The 24,367-nt window shown below is 42.7% G+C and overlaps 1 protein-coding gene and 1 long non-coding RNA gene across 2 annotated transcripts in view; one reads left to right on the top strand and one right to left on the bottom strand.

Annotated features, from left to right (window-relative positions):
* CRYBG3 (crystallin beta-gamma domain containing 3) overlaps positions 1–24,367 on the bottom strand; it is a 155,092-nt gene that overhangs the window by 81,878 nt on the left and 48,847 nt on the right. The window contains exons 4-7 of the mRNA XM_059720590.1: positions 7,360–12,439; positions 6,306–6,353; positions 5,845–5,960; positions 4,554–4,701 (exon numbers count right to left, since the gene is read on the bottom strand). Of these exons, the coding sequence (XP_059576573.1) occupies positions 4,554–4,701; positions 5,845–5,960; positions 6,306–6,353; positions 7,360–12,439 (5,392 nt within the window). The remainder of the gene's footprint in view (positions 1–4,553; positions 4,702–5,844; positions 5,961–6,305; positions 6,354–7,359; positions 12,440–24,367) is intronic.
* Positions 227–23,800, top strand: LOC109280366 (uncharacterized). Its single transcript, XR_009459028.1, has 2 exons — positions 227–313; positions 22,484–23,800. It is a non-coding gene; the product is annotated as an uncharacterized LOC109280366 (long non-coding RNA).

The raw sequence follows: 24,367 nt of genomic DNA, 5'->3' as shown, positions 1-24,367 counted from the left end.
CACTTTATTCCTATGTGTTCTTTGCTTGCTTACCTCTTCCAGCACCAACCCCCCTCCTCCCTTCTGCCTTCCTCCTCTGCCTGCCTTTTGTATCCAAATCACTCTCTCCATTCTATATACTGCTCCTTTCAGAGCATCTGATGGAGTGAGTTCCAGCTCACAAAAGCTTATGCATCTCTGATTTAGTTATAGTGTGCATCTCTATAAGACACTTTCTGTCTTATACCCAAGATGCATTCATTCTCTTTCAATCCCAGGAACACAGAGCTGGAAGAGGGCTCCCAGGCTGAAGTTTGGTTCCTTGTGTTTGCGGGTAATTGTTAAGTCATAGACCTTTGTTTTATTAGTGTTGAATTTGTGTAAATTCATTGCTGTCTTCAGTATTAGCCTTTGGTAATTGTAGTTTATATTCTGTTTTATAACATTGCCACTTAGCATTAGGTTTTTTAGCTAACTGAATTAAGTTCCACATTCTTATTTGTCATATACTCAGCTGACCTCCTTTGAACATTTTTTTTTTATTTTTAAATCAGACTGAAGTTGTTTACAATCAGTGAATAGCTATTATACTTCTGTCTTACTGGTGAAAAAAATATAATCAGTTTTAAAATGATTTACAAGCCAGCAGAGATTAAGAAACAGCAATTTCAATAAAACACTTCCATATTTTAATACAAGCAACTATATTCATAATAAAGGGCTCTTATCACATGAACTTTTAGAATGCTGTGCTAAACAACAGGAATGCCAAATCTTTGTGAATCACAAGATCTAGTAAACATTGCTCATTCAGTGCACAATAATGAATGCATTATACTTAGCTTTATTGTCTTGATTCTTAAGGCTGCTTTGTTTTCCATTTTGATTTCTGGATGCAGATATATTCAAATTTTGCAGGAGTTTCGCTAACTTTTCTGAGTCCAAATTGAGCCTTTAAAGCCCCCAAAATTTACTGAGGAAACTATTTCTCTTCCCAGATTATATATGAATTTAATAGTTATTTCTAACTAGAGACCTAGGATTAGAAAATTCTAGAAAGCAATATACAATGACAATAAGTTTGGTATGCAAGTAACAAACAGGGCTGTGCAAAGCTTCGGATGCCGATTTGATTCGGAAGAGATTTGGCCTGATTTGGTGGACGAATCTCCAAATCCGAATCAAATCAGAGGACCAATTAAAAGGTCTGAATCAATTCGAAATTCTCCAAATCGATTCGGAAAATATTTGGAAAGCTTCGGCAATTCAGGCAGTCCCTGCTGGCTGTAGCAGGGAGCCGGACCCGGACTGGGGTCCAGACCTGGACCCGGTAAGTAGGGGGCAGGGGAGGGGAGGCTAGAGAAGGGGACCATGGGGGACCCACACCAGGCCCCATCCCTGCCTGCTCCCCTGGCCCTCGCGAGCCCCTCGACCCCTGACAGTCCCCTGTATGGCTGCCCTACCCACCCAAGCTCCCGGTTATTTTTAAAAAAAAAAGCCCGGATTCACCACGTGCTGCCAGGCGAGGGGGGAGGAGGGGAGGGCGATCCCCGCTGCCCCATGCCACGTGGAAGGCTCTGTTACAAGCTGCACAACCCATGACTGCTCTGCCTGCCCCAGCTCCTGGCCCTTTAAAAAAACCCAAAAAACAAAAAAACACTGGCCTCACTGGCTGCTGCAGCAGCTGCGGGGCTTCTGGCAGCTTGTGACAGAGCCATCCAGGTGACATGGAGCAGCAGGGGGCAGCGGGGATCGCCCCCTAGCCTGGCAGGAACCGATGAGTACGGGCTTTTTTTTCCAAAGAGCCAGGAGCTGGGGCCAGAGGGGGCGGGGGGGCAGCCATTGAGAGCGGGCAGGGGATGGGGCCCGAGCGATTCAAAGATTCAGCTGATTTGGCCGTAGATCTGGCTGAACTGATTCAGGACAGCGATCTGAATCACCAAATCCGAAGCAAATACTGGCCACTTCGCACAGGCCTAGTAACAAATCACGTATAGATTAACTGAGACAATGAACAGGCATTCATTTCTACCAGTTGAAATGCCTCAAAAATTTCCACTGGTAGAAATCTTTCCAGGAGAGGTATCTTCCAGATGTTCAGCTGCAGCTACCCTCTCTCCTCTGCCCTTCTTGCCTTCTCCCCAGGGGGGTGGGGGATAGGAGGGAAAGACTACTCACACCCTTCCCCCAGATTGAGATCTGGGAATGGGCAAAGAGTCGCCTCCTCCACTTCACTCCTAGTGTCTAGGAGCAGAGTGGACAGAGCACTGGGACAAAGCACCAGCCCATGCTCCAAGCCAGGCAGTGCCTAGTCAGGAGAAGAGACAGAGAACAGTAACAGCTGCTCCAGGAAGATGAACAGCTGACACTACTCCCTTCCCCTCCTGGACCAGTTTGGGAAGGGAGGAAAGAAGCGAGGTAAACCCCCTGCCTGTTCCCTCAACTAAGGACCCCAGTCTGGCGAGTTGGTGGGGAGCAGGAACTGGCTGCTCCTCCACTCTGCAATTGGTATCAGGGAGTAGAGCAGAGGGAACAGTGGGGCAACCTCCTCCCCTGGCTTCTTACTTTGGGGACTTTGGTGTGAGAAGCAGGCAGGAAGCAGAGCTGCTTTCTCTGCTTGACTCCTGGGCACCAGGAACCAAGTGGACTGACCCTACAACAAAACCCCTGCCTGCTTTACATACCTGGCACTCTGGTGTGTGGAGTAGGTGGGTGCTTTGCCCCACTATCCTGGGGAGTACCATTCCAAGCATGGTCCCCAGCCCCACCAGCTTGTAAACTGCTACCCCTGTCATCCAACTGGCAGGTGCAGGGGACAAGAGGAAGCTGGCAAGGATGGCAAAGCTCCCTGGCTCTTTCTGCAACCAGGGACTTCCTAGTTTGGAGAAGAGGCAGGGAGCACTGGTTGCTACTCCCCTCACCTCTAGGACTGGTCTGGGAGGAAAGTGAAGCAGCAAGGCAAAGAACCCAGCCTGCTTCTCACTCTTGGGACTCTAGTGTGAGAAGCAGGCAGCAGGCTTGCAGCACTGTTGCCTCTTCTTGGCTCCTGGTGCCTCAGAGCTGAGTGGATGGAGCAGCACCACAAAGCCCCCTGTGTCCTTCTCACACCAGAGTCCCCAGAGTGTGAGGAACTGGCCAGGGGAAGCTGGAGGTTATTCCTCTTCTCTCCTCCCCTCTCCCCTCAGTCTGTGGAAGGGGTTGGACCAGCTGCCCCTCCCCATGCACCTTCTCCAGACTAGGGTGAACCTGGTCTTATGAAAGAGTCGTCTTTCCCCCTACTGTTCCCTGGGAGGAGTTAAGCTGGGAAAAAAGTGTACAATGTTCATTCTTCCAGGAGAAACTCTCCTGGGACCAGCTTCTCCTGGGTTTTTTAGTGCAAGAGAAAGAGTGCGAATGTCTGTACACTTTTGTTTTCTTCCAGAATAGCGATTCTCCCAGTAGGAACAGAGCATTTGTATGTGGCCTGGAATGAAACTTACTATCCACCAGAATAACTGGAATAAGCATACTATGCAGACTTACCACTTTTGCATCTCATAGGCGAAAGAAACTGGAGTAAGGTAACAGTTCTTAGGATGCAACATTGATTTGGGTACCAGAACTATTTATAAAGATTAGGAATAACAATTACTGCTTCACAATGGTCATACTGGCAGGTGAATTAATTCCAAACCAAGATATATAACTCCTTTCTCTGGGGTGCTTCTTCTTCAGAGACATACTGGAACAGAGCAGGTCTTGCAGCAGGAAGATTCTAAAGAGAATCAAGCTTGGGAATACAGCCTTAGCCAAAATTGGTAGGGATTTTTTGAGCATTATAACTGCATTTCTCTTCCTGTATTTGATTTTTAGATATGAAACCTTGTTTACATCTACTCAAAAGTGACTGACTTTACTACATATCACACGCCCTCATGCTTTCTACCCATCTTATCTATTTTATTCTTAAAAGACAGCTGCATTTATATTCATTTGTGAGTTATAGAGTATTCCAGTAACTATGAAAAGAAGTTATATGGGAAGGTTGTAGGGCATAATTTTTTAGAAAATATCTGGTTTATATACTCAAGAACTTCATATACTAGGTTCCATAAGGCTGATTCGATAAGCCAATTATGGATTGTTCCAAGACTAAACAGGAGAACTTTTATAACCAAGAATCAGAATTCATACTCATGCATTAAAATTAATCGCGCATTAAATTGAATGTCTAATAAAGAACGGGATTCACTAAGGCAGGTTAAGGGCTGTTGCCAGGGAAGAGAGTATGGACTATGCTTATTACTTTCAAAAGGAAGATAAAAAGAAGGAAGGGTTTAGAGGAAAGTAGAAACTGAAGGCATCTTCGATTGGGAAATAGAAGGAGGAAAAAGCCTGGAGTCAGAAGGTTTCAAAAAGGTACAGAGAAGCTGTCAAAACTTTGGAGCAAATCTGAATAGTCTGACCTTTCCTCTGAAGAGAATAAGACAAGAAATATACAACAAATACATGGTGTCTATTCTTTAAAAAAAATATCAAAACTATTGTTGTTAAATTTACATTTTATATTCTGCACTTATCAGTAAAATCTATACCTTTGTTACGTGTCTGATAGAACCAAGTGCAAGGTTTCTAGGATGGTGTTTTATGCCACAAAGATCCCAAATGCGATCCAACACCAGTTCTCCTTCCTCCAGCACACATTTCTGGCCTTGAAATCTTGGTTTCTCATATAAAATCCAGCTGTATTAACAAAACCATTAACACAGTTGTAACTATTATACTTAAAAGAACCACAACTGTAAAACACTCAGACTTAGAAAATTTCATGGACAGCTCTTTCCAAGAAGCCAAGTGTCAGTCCCTTTATGCACTGTCTTTAACTATTCATATTCCTCTTGTTAAAAATAGGAGTGTTTATACTTTAAAGCAGACATTTCTTCTCAGAGTTATAGGTCTGTCTAAAACATATTTGTATATCTTAGAAAGAAAAAATAGGACAAAAAAGATGGTTAAAAAAAAAAAAAATCATCACGCAGAAATCTGACAGCCAAAAACAAATGAAAAAGATAAATGCTGTATTTTCCTAGGTACAGATAAAATGAATGACAGATTAATGTGCATCCTACTCATCAAGATACAAGGTAATGGTAAAACATGCTCCAATAGCAAACAGTTAATAACACCGAGAACTAACAAATGCAGGAAAGAATGTATAGACTAATTTTTCATTGTATGAATATTATCATGCAGCTTTATTAGTTGCAGGAAATAAGTGACAAGATGACCTTACTTTAAGAAGTCTGTTCCTCCACCCATTAAACTCTATGCTCTATAAAACTATCAATAGGTTCCCAGCCTCATCTTTTCATAGCATCTCATTGTAAATTATAAGTTTTACAAATGAATTATAGAAAGATTAATACAGTCTAGGTTACCCCACTTCTATGCTCCTTTTAATGTCATATTTCAAACAACAGCTGAGTGCATGTGTCTTGCAACTTGTTTCTCACAGCTCTTTGTTAATTACATTCAACTGTGAAAAAACCCACTTCTAGCAGATGTACACTTCTAATAGTGGATATGGTGACATACCAAATTAGCATGCTAGGTTTTACATGCTAGACAAATATTTGAACTTAGTCTCGGTTCCAAAAAACGAGAAACTTTTCTCTCTTTAAACTAGTTCCCAACATAGGAAATAGCTGTCATACTAAAAAAAAGTTTAACAGGGTTTTTTTCGCTTGTAAACTTTGCTGTAACTGTCAAATGAGGAGATGGTATCTTGCAAACTACATGTATATCACAAATAGCAGACAGAGGTACAAGGCAACACATTTCCCCTTTAAGAAGAAGCTGTTTAAATAAGGTATAATAATTTCTTACCATCCTCTAATAATTCTAAGCAATGCTCCCACTGAAAGAGTCCAGGATGTGGCATCTAGTACATCTCGATAAATCTCTCGTTTACTTTTGTCCCCATGAACATCATAAATAATCATCTGAAACAAAGTACAATGCATATAAGTGAAGAACACCTCAATGGATGCATCAAGTTTCTATTTTTTGCTTTAGAGGATGCAGTTTTGTATACAATATTCTAGCACATTTTCCCCTACTGAACTAATAGCATCAGACACAGAAATGAAGCAGGTTTTCCAAAGACTAGGATTTATTTTTTTACAACTCTAAATCATATTTAGCATGTGCAGGCATATACTGCATAGACACACCCAGATGTGATATAACATTAGTGCCTCCAATAAAAGTTTTTACCACTCTGAAACATTTATTGTAATTTAGTCCATGTTCCATAATAGCTCATGCAGTGAAAATGTTATACTTGCCTTTCCTGATCTTGGATTGCACTTGAGGTTCTTCCTGTCAATCAGATTCTGAAATTAAAAAGAGGTGGGAAATAGCTATTAAAAATGACAATAGGAGTACAAAGTGCAGGCTCACTATTTTAAACCAATTATTCCTTTAAAACATGCTACTATAATTAGTAATGGCAACCAATACTTGCCTCACTATTATTCAAAGCTGGCTTTGGCATTTTCTTGCAGTAGGTCAAACAGTCCTCCAAAAAGAACTGCTAGCTGAAGAAAGTTTTCATGAAGTCAGCACCCAGACAACTACTTCCCCTCCCCCACAACTACATCCTAGTTTTTTGGCCTTCTAGTTTAGGCCAGAAAACTATACATCTTAACTAGAAATAAAAACACTGATCACACAAGGACATTGCTTCTTTGGGTTGACACACTTTCTCCCAGACCCTCCGTTGTTTCCAAATATTACAAAATACTTCAGACTTCCCACCTGATGTCTCCATAAATAAACTAAAACTGGATGGCTATTTTATTGAAACAACTAAATGGGAATGTATAAAAGTTTTTGTTATACAAGAATGGGAGGACCCACTAACCAACAAACTATATTTTCCAATAACAAAAGCTCCAATAACCTTAAAAAGCTGGGGGGGGGGGGGGGGGAGGGGGAAGGAAATCAGTTTTTTCACCTACGAACAATTCTGTTCACCACCTCCTTAAACTCTTTGAGCCTTGCCCCCCTGATCTTCATGTTTAAATGTAATTAAAAAGAAAAGCAAATATACAGCTACTACTAAAAACATTTTCTGTTTATTTGCTGTTTTAATTTTAGAAGCTTTGGGCTCCCTTCTATGGTTATGAGCTGATCCTTAAAACAAAGTGTTTTATTTATTTTTTAAACTTTTAATTAGAGAACTTAATTGTCAGTAATCACAGGCATATATTATGCCCTAAAATTAAAAAAAAAAAAAATGAAATCAGACCATTCATTATGGTTTTAAAAAAGATGGTAATTACATCTCAGTTCATCATTTTGGTAATTACTGTTATATAACGACAAGAGACATCTTACCTGTGGAAAAGCTCCCAGCTTTGGTGAATTGTTATTTTGCCACCAATGATCCTTAGGCAGCAAAGTTTCCCGCAGGATACTTCCAAATTTGACTTCCTTATTAGATGGATAATTGCTGGCTGTCTTGAAATATTGATAATAAACACTCCTAGAGTGAGGCTTATTATCAACATCAACCTGCTGTAGAAACTGTGTAGAACCCACTGGACTGGGGGGAGAAGGGTCTGAAAACGACTCTGACTGCTGCTCAGAGCCAAGTGGCTGTTTTGAAAGACAAAATAACGGTTTGGAAATTGGAGATCTTTCTGTGTCATTTGAGGTGTTCAGATTCCCTGTTTGTTGACTGAAAATACATTCTTCTTTCTGAACATCCATTATGTTTTCTTCATAAGAAGATTCTTCCTCCTCCTCTTCTTCCTCCTCCTCCTCACTGAACTGATCGCTATATTTTAAGCGCTCAGAAACTGACTGGAGGAGAGACAATACAGATGAGTGGCATGCACTGTCTTGTGATGCACCAGTAGAATGTCCTCCAGGAGAAGCATCGGTGGACAGTAGGTCTTCTTGTGAGCTATCATCTTCATATATGGGAGACAAGGAGAAGGGGTAAACTCTATATCGCTTAGCCTCCACCGCCACAAATGTATCTGAAGTACAGTTATCAAATGCATTGTTTAATTTATTGTCTTTTTCATAGACAGGCTCACTGTTGTTCTTGGCTGTTTCACATGTTAGCTGATGCTGAATATGATCCAAGGGTAGATCAGTAGGAGAGAGCAAGTGAGTTTGCTTTTCATCTATGGAACCATGCTGGTTTTCATCCTGAAGAGCACCTTCAGTCCATATAGTAAAGGAAGAACTGCTTTCCTGCTGTTCCTCTTGTGCAGTAAAGGCTAAGGAGTCTGTTGCTCCCTCAGTGTCACTGTCATGATTCAGGATCTTTTGAAGTGCACACTCTCTCTGAATGTCTTGATCCATCCTTAGGGCCAATTTCAGACTGTCGTCTGCAAGGGCAAAGTCTGAGCTGATAAAAGTTTTCCCTTCGATGTTCTTAATTACAGATGATTCAGATGCACCGAATTGTATATTTAATCTATTTTTATCTTGTGGGACCTCAATTACCTCTTCTATTTTTCCTGCTGTACTGTCAACTTTTGAATGCATGCTGGTTATTTTTTCCTGTGCAAATACAGAAGCTGCCTCCCCTTTGCCACAGGGTTCAGGCAGGCATTTTCCTACACTAGTTTCAGACAGAACTGAATGACCCCTTTCATCTTTGGATTTGCTGCGTATGTCTCTGTGCTCCCCATCATGTAGTAAGGGTGATGAATTAAAATTCAAGTTTGGTATTGAGGTACATTTGGACATACTTGTATCATTGCATAAACCTTTTGAACTTATTAGTAGCAATTTCTCTTCAATCCTCACAGGATCTCTATTATATGCATGTGTAGTCTCCTTTGACATGTCATTAATTGTCCAAATGCAAGTTTTGTTATACGTCTCTGTCATAAGATTACTGTCACAGAATGTATTAGTGTTTTGAGCTTTATCAATTATTGCAAGGTCAGATTCAAGCCTTGGTAAGTCATTGGAAGGCAGAAGACCAATCTTCTGACATAAACCGACATGATTTGATACCATTTCCCTTTCTATAGCCTCAACATTCCTATTTTCTTTATTGCTTAGAGATGAAGGAACTGAATAGCAGCCTGCTTTTTCACTGTCCCTGGTTACATTTTGGGTCACTCCCTTGCCTGTTTGATTTAAACCCAAGGGACCATCAATTACTTCTTGTGCTTTCTCTGCTAAACCTTTAGCAGCATTTAGAGATTGTAAGATTTCAGTCTTAGGTTGAAGTACAGTACTTTTAGGAAGGCTCCCACTTTTAGCACTCTCACACTGATTTGACATCAGTTTTTGTTTGGCCGAGTATATAGCTTCATCAATTATTTCTTTTGCTTTTAGTACTATTGAACTATGCAGGTTAATTTTATCAGTGAGGTTAAACAGCATCTTTTCATCTTGGGTACTTGTATCAACTGTTTCTTTGCCTTTCGCTTCAGATGAACTTTGTGTACAGCTCTCATTAAAATGTCTTAATGATTGCTTTGCTGACTGGCCTTCCTGGCCTTCCAATTGTATCTTTCCAGTTATCTGTTCTTTTAGAAAGCCTAGCTTTGTTAAACAATCCTGGTGAACACCAGCTGCTTGTTTTGATCTTATTTCTTCTATGGCAAAGTGCAAAATGGCATGAACAATTTCCTCAGCTTTTTTAAACAAAATGGTAGCATCCCGAGATTCAGCATCCAACTGCTTCCACATTTCTGCATCTTTTAATATTCCTCCAGAACTCAGAGTGTTCGATTCTGTACATGAAACAGTGGGTTCATCATTCATTTTAGTAAGGTTCTTGGATACAGAAGGAGGAGGATTGTAAAGATCCCCATGCTCTACAGGAGTTCTGTTCACATCCTTTTCATATTCTGCATTGGACACCACTTCCACGGATTCCAAAGGAGGGCTACTTGATGTTAGGGGCTTGGCTGACCAAGCATCTTTAAACCTCTGTGCATGAAGTACATTATCTGCTTCATCAGACTTTGCATGTTGAGAAGAAATCTTGCCACTGATACCTTCAAACTTAATGATGGGGAAATGATTCTTGTCCAAAACATCTGTTGTTTCAGAGGTAGTGGGAGGAAGCGTGAAGGTTTCCTTAGACCTCAGAACAGGAAAAGCAGGCTTGGAAATGCAAAAATCTTCTGATTTAGGAACAGAAGGGTCAAGTTTACCCGTAATGGCATCAGGTTCCAGGAAGGGAGATATAGACTTAGCCTTGATATCTTCAGAGCAAAGTGAAATCTTGGTTATGTTGACCATTGCACTTTCAGAAGCATCAGAAATAATTGGAGGTGCATTTTTTAAAAAAGACGACACCACCTCAGGTGAATTACCTCCAGGCTTAGCAGCAGGAAAAGCACATGTGGAATCAGCAGCCCCTTCAGATAGAACAGATAATGTGGCAATTCCAACATGTTCAGATTTAGAGACAGGAAAAGGTATTGTGCCCTGACTGGCATCAGTACAATTACCTATAGCAGCTGCCAGCTTAGATTTATTACTATTTGCACATGTAGCAGGCATCCTCACAATGCTGTCTTCAGAGAGAGAAGAATGGCTGGTCAAGGTACTTTGTCCAGGCTCCAGGGCTGGATAAGAAACCTGAAAAAAGCTGATCTCTGCAGATTTAGGAGCATGAGGAAAAAACCTAGTGAAGTAGTCTTCTTGAGAGGCAGCAGGAGAGCTCATGGTTGTACAAGAACTTGCAGTTTTAGGATCAGCAGAAACAAGATAATCTATTCTATTCTCTCTAGTTTCGTGGGTCTGAGGAACACTCTTGGTCATGTTGTACTCTGCAGATGAAACTGCTATTTTACCAAGAGTGACTTCATCCATTTTAAGGGAAGGGATAGTACAATTAACCATTCTGCCAGGAGGTACATGGTGGGGGAGGCTCATCTCTGCACATCTAAGGGGCTTGTTCTTTTCATATTCAAGATCAGGGGAGGAAATGTTTGAGGTAAAATCTTGTGAAGTGATTATTTTAGTCATGGTTTCATCTTCATATGCATAGTTTGATGAACAATCATTAACTGAATGGCCATCTGCCTCAAGAACTGAAGGGGTAGGTGTGTTGTTCTTGCCAAAGTTAGCATCTTCAGATTCTAAGAAAGGTGTCGTATCAGCTTTCACAGTTTCACGTTCAAGGACTGGTGGAGATGTGCGAGCAATATTTACCTCTGCAAATTCAGGCAGAACTTTAGTTGTTTCAAAACCCTGAGATTCAAAAGAAGGCTTGGAAGTGTTCTCTGTGGTTATATCCCTGGGACTACCCTCAAAAGTCACTGAGAGATCATTTTGTGCTAGCACTGGAATCTTGGACTTACTGAACTCATTGATACGGTCCCTCCTGTCCAAGTCTGAATCTTGAGCACATTCATCAGATGGCCCCGAAGCAGACAGATTACCCCTGTTTGATTGTACATCATGCAAAGCCTCCAATAACTTTCCTGTAGATGTCTGTTGGTTTAAAGGTAAATCAAGACTAGCAGGAAAAAATTGCGAGGTTTTCTGCCCTTCTTCAGCTTCCACTTCAGTTTGTATGGTGCACATCTTTTGACCACCATCTTTATTTGCATTTTCTGCATGCTTAAATACTTGGTATTGAAAGATAGTACTACTGGAATGAGATACCTGCTCATCCAATTTTGGCTCTGACTGATTATCAATCTGATTATGACAGGAACATTCACCCTCTTCTTTATCAATTGGCTCTTTCTTTGGTTTAGGTGAAAGCTCACAGTCATTTTGCAATATCTCCTTAGATTCCTTATTAGAAATTTGATCACAAGAATTTCTGCCTTTGAAGCTAAATATGGCTTCATTTTCTGATTGAAACTGAGTTTTTATTTCTTCTAATGTTATTTCTCCCTTTTCAACCAATTTGTTTGCAGAAGTCTTTTTATCAGAGTCTGCAGCCTGGGAATTAGTGTTGGCTGGGAGCTCAGTGTTACTCCTGGATGACAGCACTCCAGCTAACAAATGAGTTTGATGAGCACTGAATGTGTCAGAAACTGGTGCAGAATTTAAAGAAACTAACAGATCTAATTCTCCAATGTGATTCCTGCTGGGGTCCATTTCAGTGGGACAGGCAAGCTTGGCTGCAGTTATTCCATGTACACTGCTGTCCAAGACATCCTTAACAGCACCAGTTTTCTTCTGTTCTATTTTAACCACAAAAGGGTTTGTTCTACCATCATCTTTGCTGTCTTTAGCGTGATCAGTTTGATTTTCTTTTAATACATGGTCTGAAGTTTCTGTTTTTACGGTGGATGGTGAGTTTTGAGGGATGGAAGTCTGGATTTCTCCGTTTTCAATCACAGTGAAATTATTTTTGCTCTCAGTACTTTTCTCCCTTATTTGTTCTCCTTGGTTCTTTAGTAGCTGCCTAATCCGTGCAGAACCCCGATATGTTGCATATGTAACAGCAGGTGGATCCAGCTTACATTCAGTTTGCCTGTAACAAAAATGGTCATTATTAGTACACTAGTAGAATGCTGAAATAACTAAAATAATCAAAGTGCAGTTTGGTGAAAACAAAGCTTTTCCCCTGCCGTCCATCCCCCTCACACTTACTAATTCACACAATACAAAATAACATATGATATTACTTTTTATTGTAGAAAAAATTGTACACTGACAAACATGCATCAAAGATTTCCTCTATACTAAGCAGAATCACTGTATATGGGTACCCTGCAAACACATTCTATTAGGAAGCAATACTATTAAAATGGTCCACAAAGGGTACTCAAAAATAAATAATCTTTATCTGAAAATGTTTTACCTTACTAACATTAATTATAAAATCTAGTATCCCTACAACTTTAAAAAACAAGAGAAAACTAGTGTGTTTGCTTGGACCTGGTAGCTCATGCAAAGCAATAATGAGAGCCAAAAAACATATACAGGAATAAAGTTGTATGATCCTTTCTGGACTAAAAATAGAATATAGAAAGGATGAGAGAGAAACAAGAAAAAAAAACAGTGAATAGAGACGGACAAGGATGAGAGAAGAGAATTTCTAACTGGACTGCTTTGAATCTGTAGGGGTGGAATTAACAGGCTCAGGCACTAGTTAGTTTTATATTTAATGGCAGAAGAAAAAAATACTGCTCGTGTTTGACTGATCTTTTATACTATAACAAGAACAACTTCAAAGTTTTCCCTTATCCTCCAACTTTCCAAAAAGACCATTTTCTTAAAATTCAAAATAACTATGTGAACTGTGACTTCTCCATGCTTCAACTAGGGAAAGGGGATGTTGAGTCAGACCATATTGTTTAATTCCATTTAAACAGAAAAAAAACTCCTCCCAAACTTTTAAATAGTCTGACTCGTTGTTTACTCCCCTCTCAGCTGAGGCTGGGAAAGTTGCAACTCGCTGAGTGTGTCTACACATGCATTTACACCAGCTTACACTGACTGCACAGTAAGCAGAAAAAGGCCAGCACCCATAGGCGAATGGTAGGGGGGGCACATGCCACCCCCCACCGCCAACGCTGCCAGCAGCTTCTGCAGGTCCTTGCCAGCCCCGTCCCTGCTGCCAGTGGCTTCTGCGGGTGCCCCCCCCACCGCCTCAGGGGGCACCAGTCATCCATGCTGGCACCTACATGTACCTAGTCTCTTTCTATGACCAGGTTATGAAACGCCTGGACACAGGAGGAGGGGTGGATGTCAGATACTTAGACTTCAGGAAGGCCTTCGATACGGTATCCCACCCTATACTGGTGAACAAGTTAAGAGGCTGTGATGTGAATGACTGCACAGTCCAGTGGGTGGCGAATTGGCTAAAGGGTCGCACCCAAAGAGTCGTGGTAGATGGGTCGGTCTCGACCTGGAAGGGTGTGGGCATTGGGGTCCCGCAGGGTTCGGTCCTTGGACCGATACTCTTTAATGTCTTCATCAGCGACTTGGACAAGGGAGTCAAATGTACTCTGTCCAAGTTTGCAGATGACACAAAGCTATGGGGAGAAGTGGACACGCCGGAGGGCAGGGAACAGCTGCAGGCAGACCTGGATAGATTGCACAAGTGGGCAGAAAACAACAGGATGCAGTTCAACAAGGAGAAATGCAAAGTGCTGCACCTAGGGAGGAAAAATGTCCAGCACACCTACAGCCTAGGGAATGACCTGCTGGGTGGCACAGAGGTGGAAAGGGATCTTGGAGTCCTAGTGGACTCCAAGATGAACATGAGCCGGCAGCGTGACGAAGCCATCAGAAAAGCCAATGGCACTTTATCGTGCATCAGCAGATGCATGACGAATAGGTCCAGGGAGGTAATACTTCCCCTCTATCGGGCACTGGTCAGACCGCAGTTGGAGTACTGCGTGCAATTCTGGGCGCCGCACTTCAAGAAGGATGCGGATAACCTGGAGAGGGTACAGCGAAGGGCAACTCGTATGGTCAAGGGCCTGCACACCAAGCCCTACGAGGAGAGACTAGAGAAACTGGACCTTTTCAGCCTCCGCAAGAGAAGGTTGAGAGGCGACCTTGTGGCTGCCTATAAGTTCATCACGGGGGCACAGAAGGGAATTGGTGAGTATTTATTCACCAAGGCGCCCCCGGGGGTTACAAGAAACAATGGCCACAAGCTAGCAGAGAGCAGATTTAGACTGGACATTAGGAAGAACTTCTTCACAGTTCGAGTGGCCAAGGTCTGGAACGGGCTCCCAAGGGAGGTGGTGCTTTCCCCTACCCTGGGGGTCTTCAAGAGGAGGTTAGACGAGTATCTAGCTGGGGTCATCTAGACCCAGCACTCTTTCCTGCTTATGCAGGGGATCGGACATGATGATCTATTGAGGTCCCTTCCGACCCAAACATCTACGAATCTAGGTGTTAAAGTGCATTAACGTTGTGTGTGGAGTGACATGAGACTAAAGTTAGTCCCACATCAGTCCACACATACAGTGTTATTGTGCAGTAAGGCATCTACATGTGCTTAACTCTGCAGTAACTAACAGGGTGTAAATTTGATACGTGCATGACACAGGTATCAAATTTACACACAAGTCAGTGTAAGGCGCCATATTTACCGTGCAATACGGACATGCACATGTAGATGCGTGCCCATACTGTGCAGTAATTTTGGTTACTACGCAGTAAATGTGCATGTACAGATGTGCCCACTGTGGCTGAAAATTTTGATGTCCCTTCTAGTGTAACTCTCCAGTGCTGCAAAAAGGTCTTCAGCAAAAATAAGGGTGTCAAGATTTTGCATTCTAATGTAAAACCACCACCAACAGCTCTCCCCCCTCTGCCCATCCCTCACAAGGTAGTCTTTAAAAGCATGGAAAAGCAATGTGTTCAGAAACAAAAGTGCTCTTTTGGTTCACTGTTGCTGGAAGGACGTTATAGCAACTGTTGATATTGACACACAAAATCCAAGTGAAAAGATAACTAGCAGAATCTATTCTTTTAAGGGCCAGTAAAATGGGACAGAGAAAGTAACTTCCTTTCTTTAAATATGGATTAATGATGAGGCACAATGGCTATAAGCATCCTCTAACATAAAACTGAAGAAGTACATGTATGTCATTTTAAAAGTCTAATGTCAACACTGTCTGACACTTTATATGGTACAAATCCTCAACTACACAAACATTTAGGCAAGTGGTTCAACTCGGGCAAAGTTATTCCCATACCTAAATGTTCATCAGATGAGACCCTGTTTTGTGCTGAAATTTTACATCATTTACATTATATGTACATAAGTATTTTCCAGTTTATAGTATATAGGAATATATATTAAGGCTAACTAAGCTAATACTGAAATATAAAACCAGAGCTATTCATACATGTTCCTATGCACACCTTAGACTAAAATACGTATTTTGACAACCATTTTGATCTAGCTACAAAGATTAAGATATCAGAGAAGGATTAAGACAAGGATGGACAATTATTTCGTCTGGAGGGTCACTTAATGAGTTTTGGTGAGCTATTGAGGGCTGCAAAGGTAGCCCTGCCCCTTGACAGGTGCCCCAACCCTAATCCCTGGGCCAACTGAAGTCCCTCCCCTTCCTCCAGAAGTACTCCTTTTGGGGGGAAGGGGGGGAGTTGCCATCTTAGAACCAAAAAAACCCAACAAATTATATAACAAAAAAAAAAAAAAAAATCAAACATCTACTATAACATATTTTAATTTTATTTTTTTAAAATGCACTGATTTGTGTGCGATTGCATAGTATATATAGAAGTAATCACATAATAGCTCAAAATACAGTCTTATTCTTGTACACTGTATGCGTGGGAGGGTAAGGGGGTATATGTGGGGAGGGGATGATTGGGGAGTGGGTGCACGTGTGTGGTGGCATAGGAGGTGGTGTGTGGAGGGTGTGGGTATGGTGGCTGGGGTGTGTAGGTGTTGGGAAGGGTGGCAGGTGTGGTGGGGTGGGTGTATGTGTGGGTATGGTGGGGTGGCAGAGTATGTGTGGGGGCTGTAGGACAGTGTATGTGTGGGTGTGTGGTTGGGGAGTGGGATGTGGGGGAGGGTATGGGGGTGTGTGAATCCTCAGAGTCCCTGGAGTGCAAGTCCCCAGAGCTGCATGTGGTGGTAGCAAACAGGGCCAGCACTGCCTCGCCCCATAGCACACAGGTCCTGTGCTCCTACCCAAGTCCCCTGAGCTGCATGTGGTGGCATCTTATTGGGCCAGCTCCACACAGCCCCATAACACATAGCTCCCACCCAAGTCCCTGGCTGCATGTGGTGGTAGCATGAGGGGCCAGCCCTGCCCAACCCCATAGCATGCAGCTCCCATGCTTCCAGCTGAGTACCCAGCTGCACATGGTGGCAGCATGTGGAGCCAGCCCAGCCCCACAGTACGCAGTTCCCGTGCTCCCACTCAAGTCCCTAGAGCTACATGTGCTGGCAGCGTGTGGGGCCAGCCCTGCCCGGCCTCACAGCATGCAGTCTCTGTGGCCACAGGGAGTGCGACCAGCTCGCCTGCCCAAGTCCCCAGCTACATGTGGCAGCAATGAGTGGGAACAGCCTGACCCAGTCCCATAGTGTGCATTTCCACCCACTGGCCACATGTGATGGCACCATGTGGGGCCAGTCCCACCCGTCCCCATAGCGTTCCCACCCGAGTTGCCAGCCACACATGGTGGCAGGGTGCAGGGCCAGCCTTACCTGGCCCCATAGTGTGCAGCTCCTATGCTCCTGCTCAAGTCCCTGGCCACATGTGGTGGCAGCACATGGGGCCAGCCCAGCCTAGCCCCATAGCACACAGGTCCTCATGCTCCAGACCCCCTCCATTCCAATGGAAGTCCCTGGCCCTGAGCCTGGTGGGGCCCTTACCTAAATTTCTATTCTCGTAGGGATGGAGGACTGGGAAACTGCCATGGGGCAGCCAGACAAAAGCCTCTGCCAGGATGAAGCTTCTTGTCTCCACCACATGCCCAACCTTGGGGATGGGGGTGGGTCAGACCATGCTGGGGCGTGGGTTGGTAGCTTAGCAGCCTCCTGTACGGAGGTGGCAGCTTTCAGAGGGGCAACCGAGGGCTCAGCCCCATAATAATTCTTTTGATTTACGGAGGAGCCCTGCGGGCCAGATGCAATCTGCTGGTGGGCCTGATCCAGCCTCCGGGCCATATTTTGCCTGCCTCTGGATAAGGACCTTTCACTGAGGATTATATTTGTTTTCTTCTGAATGTTAATCTTGAATAAAGCATACAGCTGACTCAGTGCTCTCTAGAAGCACTGTAATTCAAGTTAATAGTAAAATAGGAAGTAGATATATAAAAGCCTACAAAAATATAACGTATTTTTAAAGTTGGGTGCCTACACTTAACTATCAAGTAAACAGTCTCATCTTCCGAGTAATTAAGCCCCTGTAACTTTAAACCACTTGCATACCTGCTTGTTGGTGCTGGGCACAGACCAGGACATTCACTTCAAGTGTCTATTTTCAGGGATCTATGTTTCTTCAAAGAAAGATAGGTGGTTCTTAAACAACTTGTGCATGGGAAGGAGAGGGGAGGAAAAACATACATTTTTGTAAGGGCTTGTATTGTATTCAGCAACTTCATGTGGAATACACTGTGGGAACATCTACACAAGATGTTTACTGCGGAGCTGACTAATTAGCTCTGCAGTAGGGTCTCAGCATCGACGCGTGCAATGATATTAGGACAAAATAAACTAACTCTGCTGGAGGTTAGTACTTGTCAACACAAGCACTATCCTGTGGCAGAGTTATTTACTTCACAGCAACACACATGTAGATGGTAATGGGGCTGGCTGTGGCATAAGGGTGCTTTAGTGTGGGGTTGCCTCCTGGCTGGCCCTGCACTGAAGCACCCTTGTCCCCAGCTGGCCACTTCGCAGCATGCTGAGATGGGTCAGAGCAGCCCCAGGCTGACAGGCTGAACCCTTGGACCCTGCTAGCCAGGGCTGCTCTGACCTGGCACAACATGCTGTGGTCCCAGGTTCATGTGCAAACATAGCACCCAGGAGCAATAAACTCCAGCACAATATGCCGGCATATAGTACTGTTCATGACAGTACTATCCTACAGCAGAGTTAATTAATTTACTGCACCCTAATGTGTGTGTGTAGACTGTGACACCTTACTGTGAAGCTAATTAGTCAATAATTTCACTGATTTCCACGAAGCCACTTACAACATTTTTACAACATCAAAACTGAAGAATCAAGCTCTCAATAAAACTTAACAAGCACTCATATTTGAAGCTCCCCACCTCAATGATAAGCAAATCTACAATTATGATAAACATAAGTTCCCTTTCACTTAAAAAAATAAGCTAGTAAAAACTATTTGAAACTCAATGGGCATGTCTACATGTGTGCTTTACTGTGCATTAGCCTATTTTAATATGAATTAAAGCACCACTAAAAAAATGTGCTATTTTGTTAATGAGCATTAAGCATCACTTAAAAAATGTACTCTTTAGTTAATGCACATTAAGACAGGCTAATACGCATTCTCTTAGTACCTCACAATGGAGGGCGCCTATATCCAAGCACGGAGACTGCTTCAATGCACTGGCATTCCAGTGCACTGGAGCAAGTCCGCTAGAGCATGGCAATTACCACACTCCAGCAGTCTCTGTCTCGTGTAGCAGCATCCCTGCACTTAAAAATGGTGCTGTTGAACAAGGTTTAGTTCAAGAGCCCCTGTAGCTATTTTTAAGCATGAGGATGCTGATATATAAGACATAGTGGCTCTTTAATTAGCACAGCTCTTAGAGCCACTCTAATTAAAGCGCTGCCTTTCCCCCACCCCGAGAGCACCTGTAAAAGTGCCCAAATGTACTAGATTTAATGCGCATTAACTAAAGCACATTAATGCACATGTATATGTGCCCAGTGTCTTCCACACATTTCACCTACGCTTCTGAGATAATATTAGAAGCTATTTACATGTTAATTATCAGAAGAGGAGGTGGAAGCAGTAACATTAGGTACTACACAATTTTTATAGTTTCCAAAATTAAAAAATTGAATTAGCTGCTGTATACAACCTAACCCTTTTTAGTAGGCAATGATGAATGATATACATTTAATAAGGTATAATTGTGCTGCATGCTGCAAGCACTGCCCGTGCCTCTATCTACAACAATCCACTACTGGGGTCACCTGAGCAGAAACAGCTACATGTATTAAACAGGGAAAGACATAGTGGTTTTATGATCCTAACAAATTAATACTCATTTTCCACCCGCATTCATCCTACCTGGACCCTCCACACAATACTACTAATCAACAATTTAGAGTGGTTCTGCCCCAAGAGTTGGCAAAGAGCTCCTCTACCATTGGAGGAAGATTCTTGTTTGGCTCACTAACACAGACAGCTTAGAGCTCAGATCTGCTAGACCTGAGCCTCAGTAGGTAATTGCTCTGTATATTTTACAGCAATACTATCCTCATGTACTGTACTATTTTCAGTGTACTATTTTCAATGTACTCTGTCCAAGTTTGCAGATGACACAAAGCTATGGGGAGATGTGGACACGCCAGAGGGCAGGGAACAGCTGCAAGCAGACCTGGACAGGTTGGACAAGTGGGCAGAAAACAACAGGATGCAGTTCAACAAGGAGAAATGCAAAGTGCTGCACCTAGGGAGGAAAAATGTCCAGCACACCTACAGCCTAGGAAATGACCTGCTGGGTGGCACAGAAGTGGAAAGGGATCTTGGAGTCCTAGTGGACTCCAAGATGAACATGAGTCGGCAGTGTGACAAAGCCATCAAAAAAGCCAATGGCACTTTATCGTGCATCAGCAGATGATGAATAGGTCCAAGGAGGTGATACTTCCCCTCTATCGGGCGCTGGTCAGACCGCAGTTGGAGTACTGCGTGCAGTTCTGGGCGCCACACTTCAAGAAGGACGCGGATAACCTGGAGAGGGTCCAGAGAAGGGCCACTTGTATGGTTAAGGGCCTGCAGACCAAGCCCTACAAGGAGAGACTAGAGAAACTGGACCTTTTCAGCCTCCGCAAGAGAAGGTTGAGGCGCAACCTTGTGGCTGCCTATAAGTTCATCACGGGGGCACAGAAGGGAATTGGTGAGTATTTATTCACCAAGGCGCCCCCGGGGCTTACAAGAAATAATGGCCACAAGCTAGCAGACAGCAGATTTAGATTGGACATTAGGAAGAACTTTTTCACAGTTTGAGTGGACAAGGTCTGGAATGGGCTCCCAAGGGAGGTGGTGCTCTCCCCTACCCTGGGGGTCTTCAAGAGGAGGTTAGATGAGTATCTAGCTGGGGTCATCTAGACCCAGCACTCTTTCCTACTTATGCAGGGGGTCGGACTCGATGATCTATTGAGGTCCCTTCCGATCCTAACATCTATGAATCTATGAATCTATTTTCTCTTTGTGTGGGAAAGCTCACAAGCTGAACATATGTAATAGTGGAAGATGTGTTAAAAATAAAAACCTGTGTGCTTATGTTGGAGCTGCAACTCATTTGGCTTGCTCTAAATGTTTTCCAAGTCTCCAGATAGACATTTAGAATCAATCTTTCCTTCTTCAAACTCCTCATTATGCAAGTCTACAAACTCCACTGGGGACTAATTCCACAGACACTTAACGTAACAATTTACCTCTCATCACCAAATTAATAGGTCTATTTATTATTTTCCCTAAGAATTCCTTGGAAAATGATCTCTTCCTAGGCACATTTGGCATGCAGAGAAACACATTAATACAAAAAGAGTCTTAGCATGAACATCTGCACCATATTTTAAGAGTATTATTCTTCTTACTTTTCTTTTACTACAAAGTCTACTTCCCATTCCACCAGACAGTTTGACACAGCAACAGGAAAAGAAATCTACAGGAATTATTTCAAGTGCAATAAAGCAAAATCAAGTAAGTTTCTACTTCTTAAGAAGAAACAAAGCTAAAAAAAAGTCCACATTCTGGAAATATGGGGAAGAATATTTTCACACAACAGATTAGAAAGTGTTACAATGTAGCAACTGTTTTAAGACAAGCTTGTTAAAGTGCTAAAGAGATGGGAACTGATTCTCTTAGGGCATTTTTACATGTGCTCCCAATGCAGTGCTGGGCAGTTTTAATTAGTGAAACGTGGTAATTAAAATTGCCTGGTGTCACATTGGGATCACGTGTGTCGGTCACACAGCACACCTCCATGCTGAGAAAATGGCAGCAGTGCGCTTTGGACTAAAGCGCATTGACCATATTTTATTTCAAAGCACATTGCCACCATTTTCTCAGCGCAGAGGCATGCTGTGCTGCTGACAATGTGACGCATGAGGCTGCCAGAGTGCATCAATTTATGTGCTCCAGGAGACTCAAATAATAGAGACTGCTCCAACGCACTGGATTCCCAGCACATCAGAGCAGGCTCCTCACATGTGTATTAAGTGCCCTTAGAATCTTGTCCCAACAAACAGATGTGCATCTTAAGTGCGAGTGTCCCTGGTGCCACTAGCATGAGCATCTTATTTTCCCAGGACCTACACACCCCTCTTTCCATTATTCAAAAGTGTTCATTCTAATCTCTAGTTGACTTTGTTTTGAGCGTCTCCTCCCTGCTTGCTTTTTACAGTAGTACTATCCTTTAGTTACCATAGTCTGTTTAGCTTTTATATGATATGCTTAATGGATGATGTCTTTAGCACTCCCAACCCCTTTATAGGGAAGATTCCTTTATAAAATAATTTCCTTTAAAAACAAAAAAAAACAACAAAATTTTCAGGGCTTAACAAATGTCATAATAAAAACCTTATCAAAAAGGCCTGTGGACTTCTGGAAAAATCATTATGGACAAAATAGGTCATAGAAATGAATCAGTTAGAGGGGATGGTTTCATAATTTCTTAGTTTTCAAACCCAAGTTACACAGGGATTTCAGCACTGAGTATCAGGGCATAGGCGCTGATCACCTCGGTAGCCACCTTTCTCAAGAGATCGAACATTGATGAGGGGATCCACACAGGATCTGGTGCAAAAGTACTTCCTTTGGGATATTGCTTTGACATGTTTTTTTTTTTTATTGATTATGATCTCTAGAACAGCACCAAGATCCAGGTCTACAATGCAGTCATCATCCCCACTGTCCTTTATGGATGCCAAACAAGGGTGACCTACCACTGTCATCTTAAGAGCCTGGAGAGATATCACCAATGAGGCCTTTGTACAATCCTTTGCTTCAAATGGGAGGCTTGCCACACGAACACTAGGATCCTTGCTGAAGCCAATATTACCAGCACTGAATCACTGAACCTCAAACACCAATTTTGCTGGACTGGACATTGTGTGTGGATGCCCAACTCAATTCCGAAAACAAGTACCCTATTCCCAGATTAGTTGCGGCCTGAGATCTCACAGCAGAAGAGGAAATGTTACAAGGACACATTGAAGGCATATCTCAGGAAAACAGACACTGATGTCAAGAACTGGGAGCAGCTGGCTATTAATCAACTCCAATGGCACTTCAACCTCAGTCAAGTGGCAGCCTGCTTTCAGGTAAAGCATCTCACCCTCAAAGCAGAAAAGAGTGAGCAGAAGAAGGAAAAGAGGAGAAATCATAGCCCACAGCCTACTCTCCCCTGCAGAAAGACTTTCAATTTCTGTGGGCAGATCTGAAGCTCAAGGATTGAGCTCTTAAATCACCTCAAAACAAATCAAAGAACCATGGTAGAGATTATCCTCAAATTGGGGGACTATTATCACCACCACCAAAATACAGCCAAAACTGAGTCAGGGATATAATGTATACATGTATGTAGTTCATAATGCACTTGAAATCCTACTCGATGAAAGGCAACACTGAATTTACAATTTGTATGTTTTAAGATTATGTTATCATTGGGAATAGCATGGTTTCTTCTTCAAAATGAGGGGTTAAAATAGTTAAATCCCTTTATACAGAGACCATAGCCACAAATGTGTTAACAAAAAAAATGATAATTTAACTTTAAGACACATGAAATAAGGAGCTCATTTTTCTTTTCATGCTAACACTAATGGGAGCTATACAGATGCATCAAAAGGAAATTATAACCTTGACTATATCTGTGCATGACTCAGGTACTGTGCTTCTTCTCCAGAGGAAAAGCAAGCCAATGACATATTCCGGCAGCACCGTCTGTCTCTCCACAATGGAGCTGCACAGGCAACAGGCTTCTCTTGCCACTGCTTGCTACTCCAATGACAATGAAAATGTAGATGTAGAAACTAAAATGGGTTAGTACCATTACTGAGAGAAAAAGAGCCATCATGAAGCCTAAGGGGCTGAAAGTATGGTGGGAGGGTATAAGCTTTGCCCCAATATGACACCTTGGAAAAATTATCTACTAACATTTCCATTAAATATGCCAATTTTTAGCAATTGGTGTGCTAATTAACTATTGTGCCAATTTTTAAAAAGAAAAATACCCTAAATGTTAAATAATCTCAAGAGCCAATGCTTGAGTTTCTGCCAGTCAGTTTCCTGTTACAATTTTAGCGTAAGACAACACATACGTTTTCTAGTGCAGAGACTGTGTTTCAGTTCTGGAAAAAGCTGTACCTTTGAACCCTTGCTAAGTGTCTCAGTGAGCCATGCTTCCAAGAAACAATGCACTTCCCTCAGGATGGAAAGCTGCAATCTACTCACTGTTAAGACCATGTCCCCAGACCACAGCTTCCTTAGTCACCACCCATAAATCCTCAACAAATCCAGCTGTGTTATGGCCCTGGCTACAGCCTTCGCTCTGAAAATCTGTGAACAGTGTTGAAGAACGGCTTGTTCAAAGCAGAGCACCATTGATTTATCCACTGAAACAGAACACAGAGAAAAGAGGTAAACAAATGCAGTAGAGCTCAACCTCTCAGTCTTTTTCCCCAGTGGGCCAGATAGGCAGTGCCCAGCCCCTCTGTGGGCTGGATCCAGCAGTGGCCCTGATCCAACAC

The sequence above is a fragment of the Alligator mississippiensis genome, chromosome 1, assembly GCF_030867095.1.
Source record: "Alligator mississippiensis isolate rAllMis1 chromosome 1, rAllMis1, whole genome shotgun sequence".
In the NCBI taxonomy this organism is placed as follows: Eukaryota; Metazoa; Chordata; order Crocodylia; family Alligatoridae; genus Alligator; species Alligator mississippiensis.
Note: the sequence above shows the minus strand (reverse complement) of the source record. Positions and strands in the feature narration are given on the sequence as shown.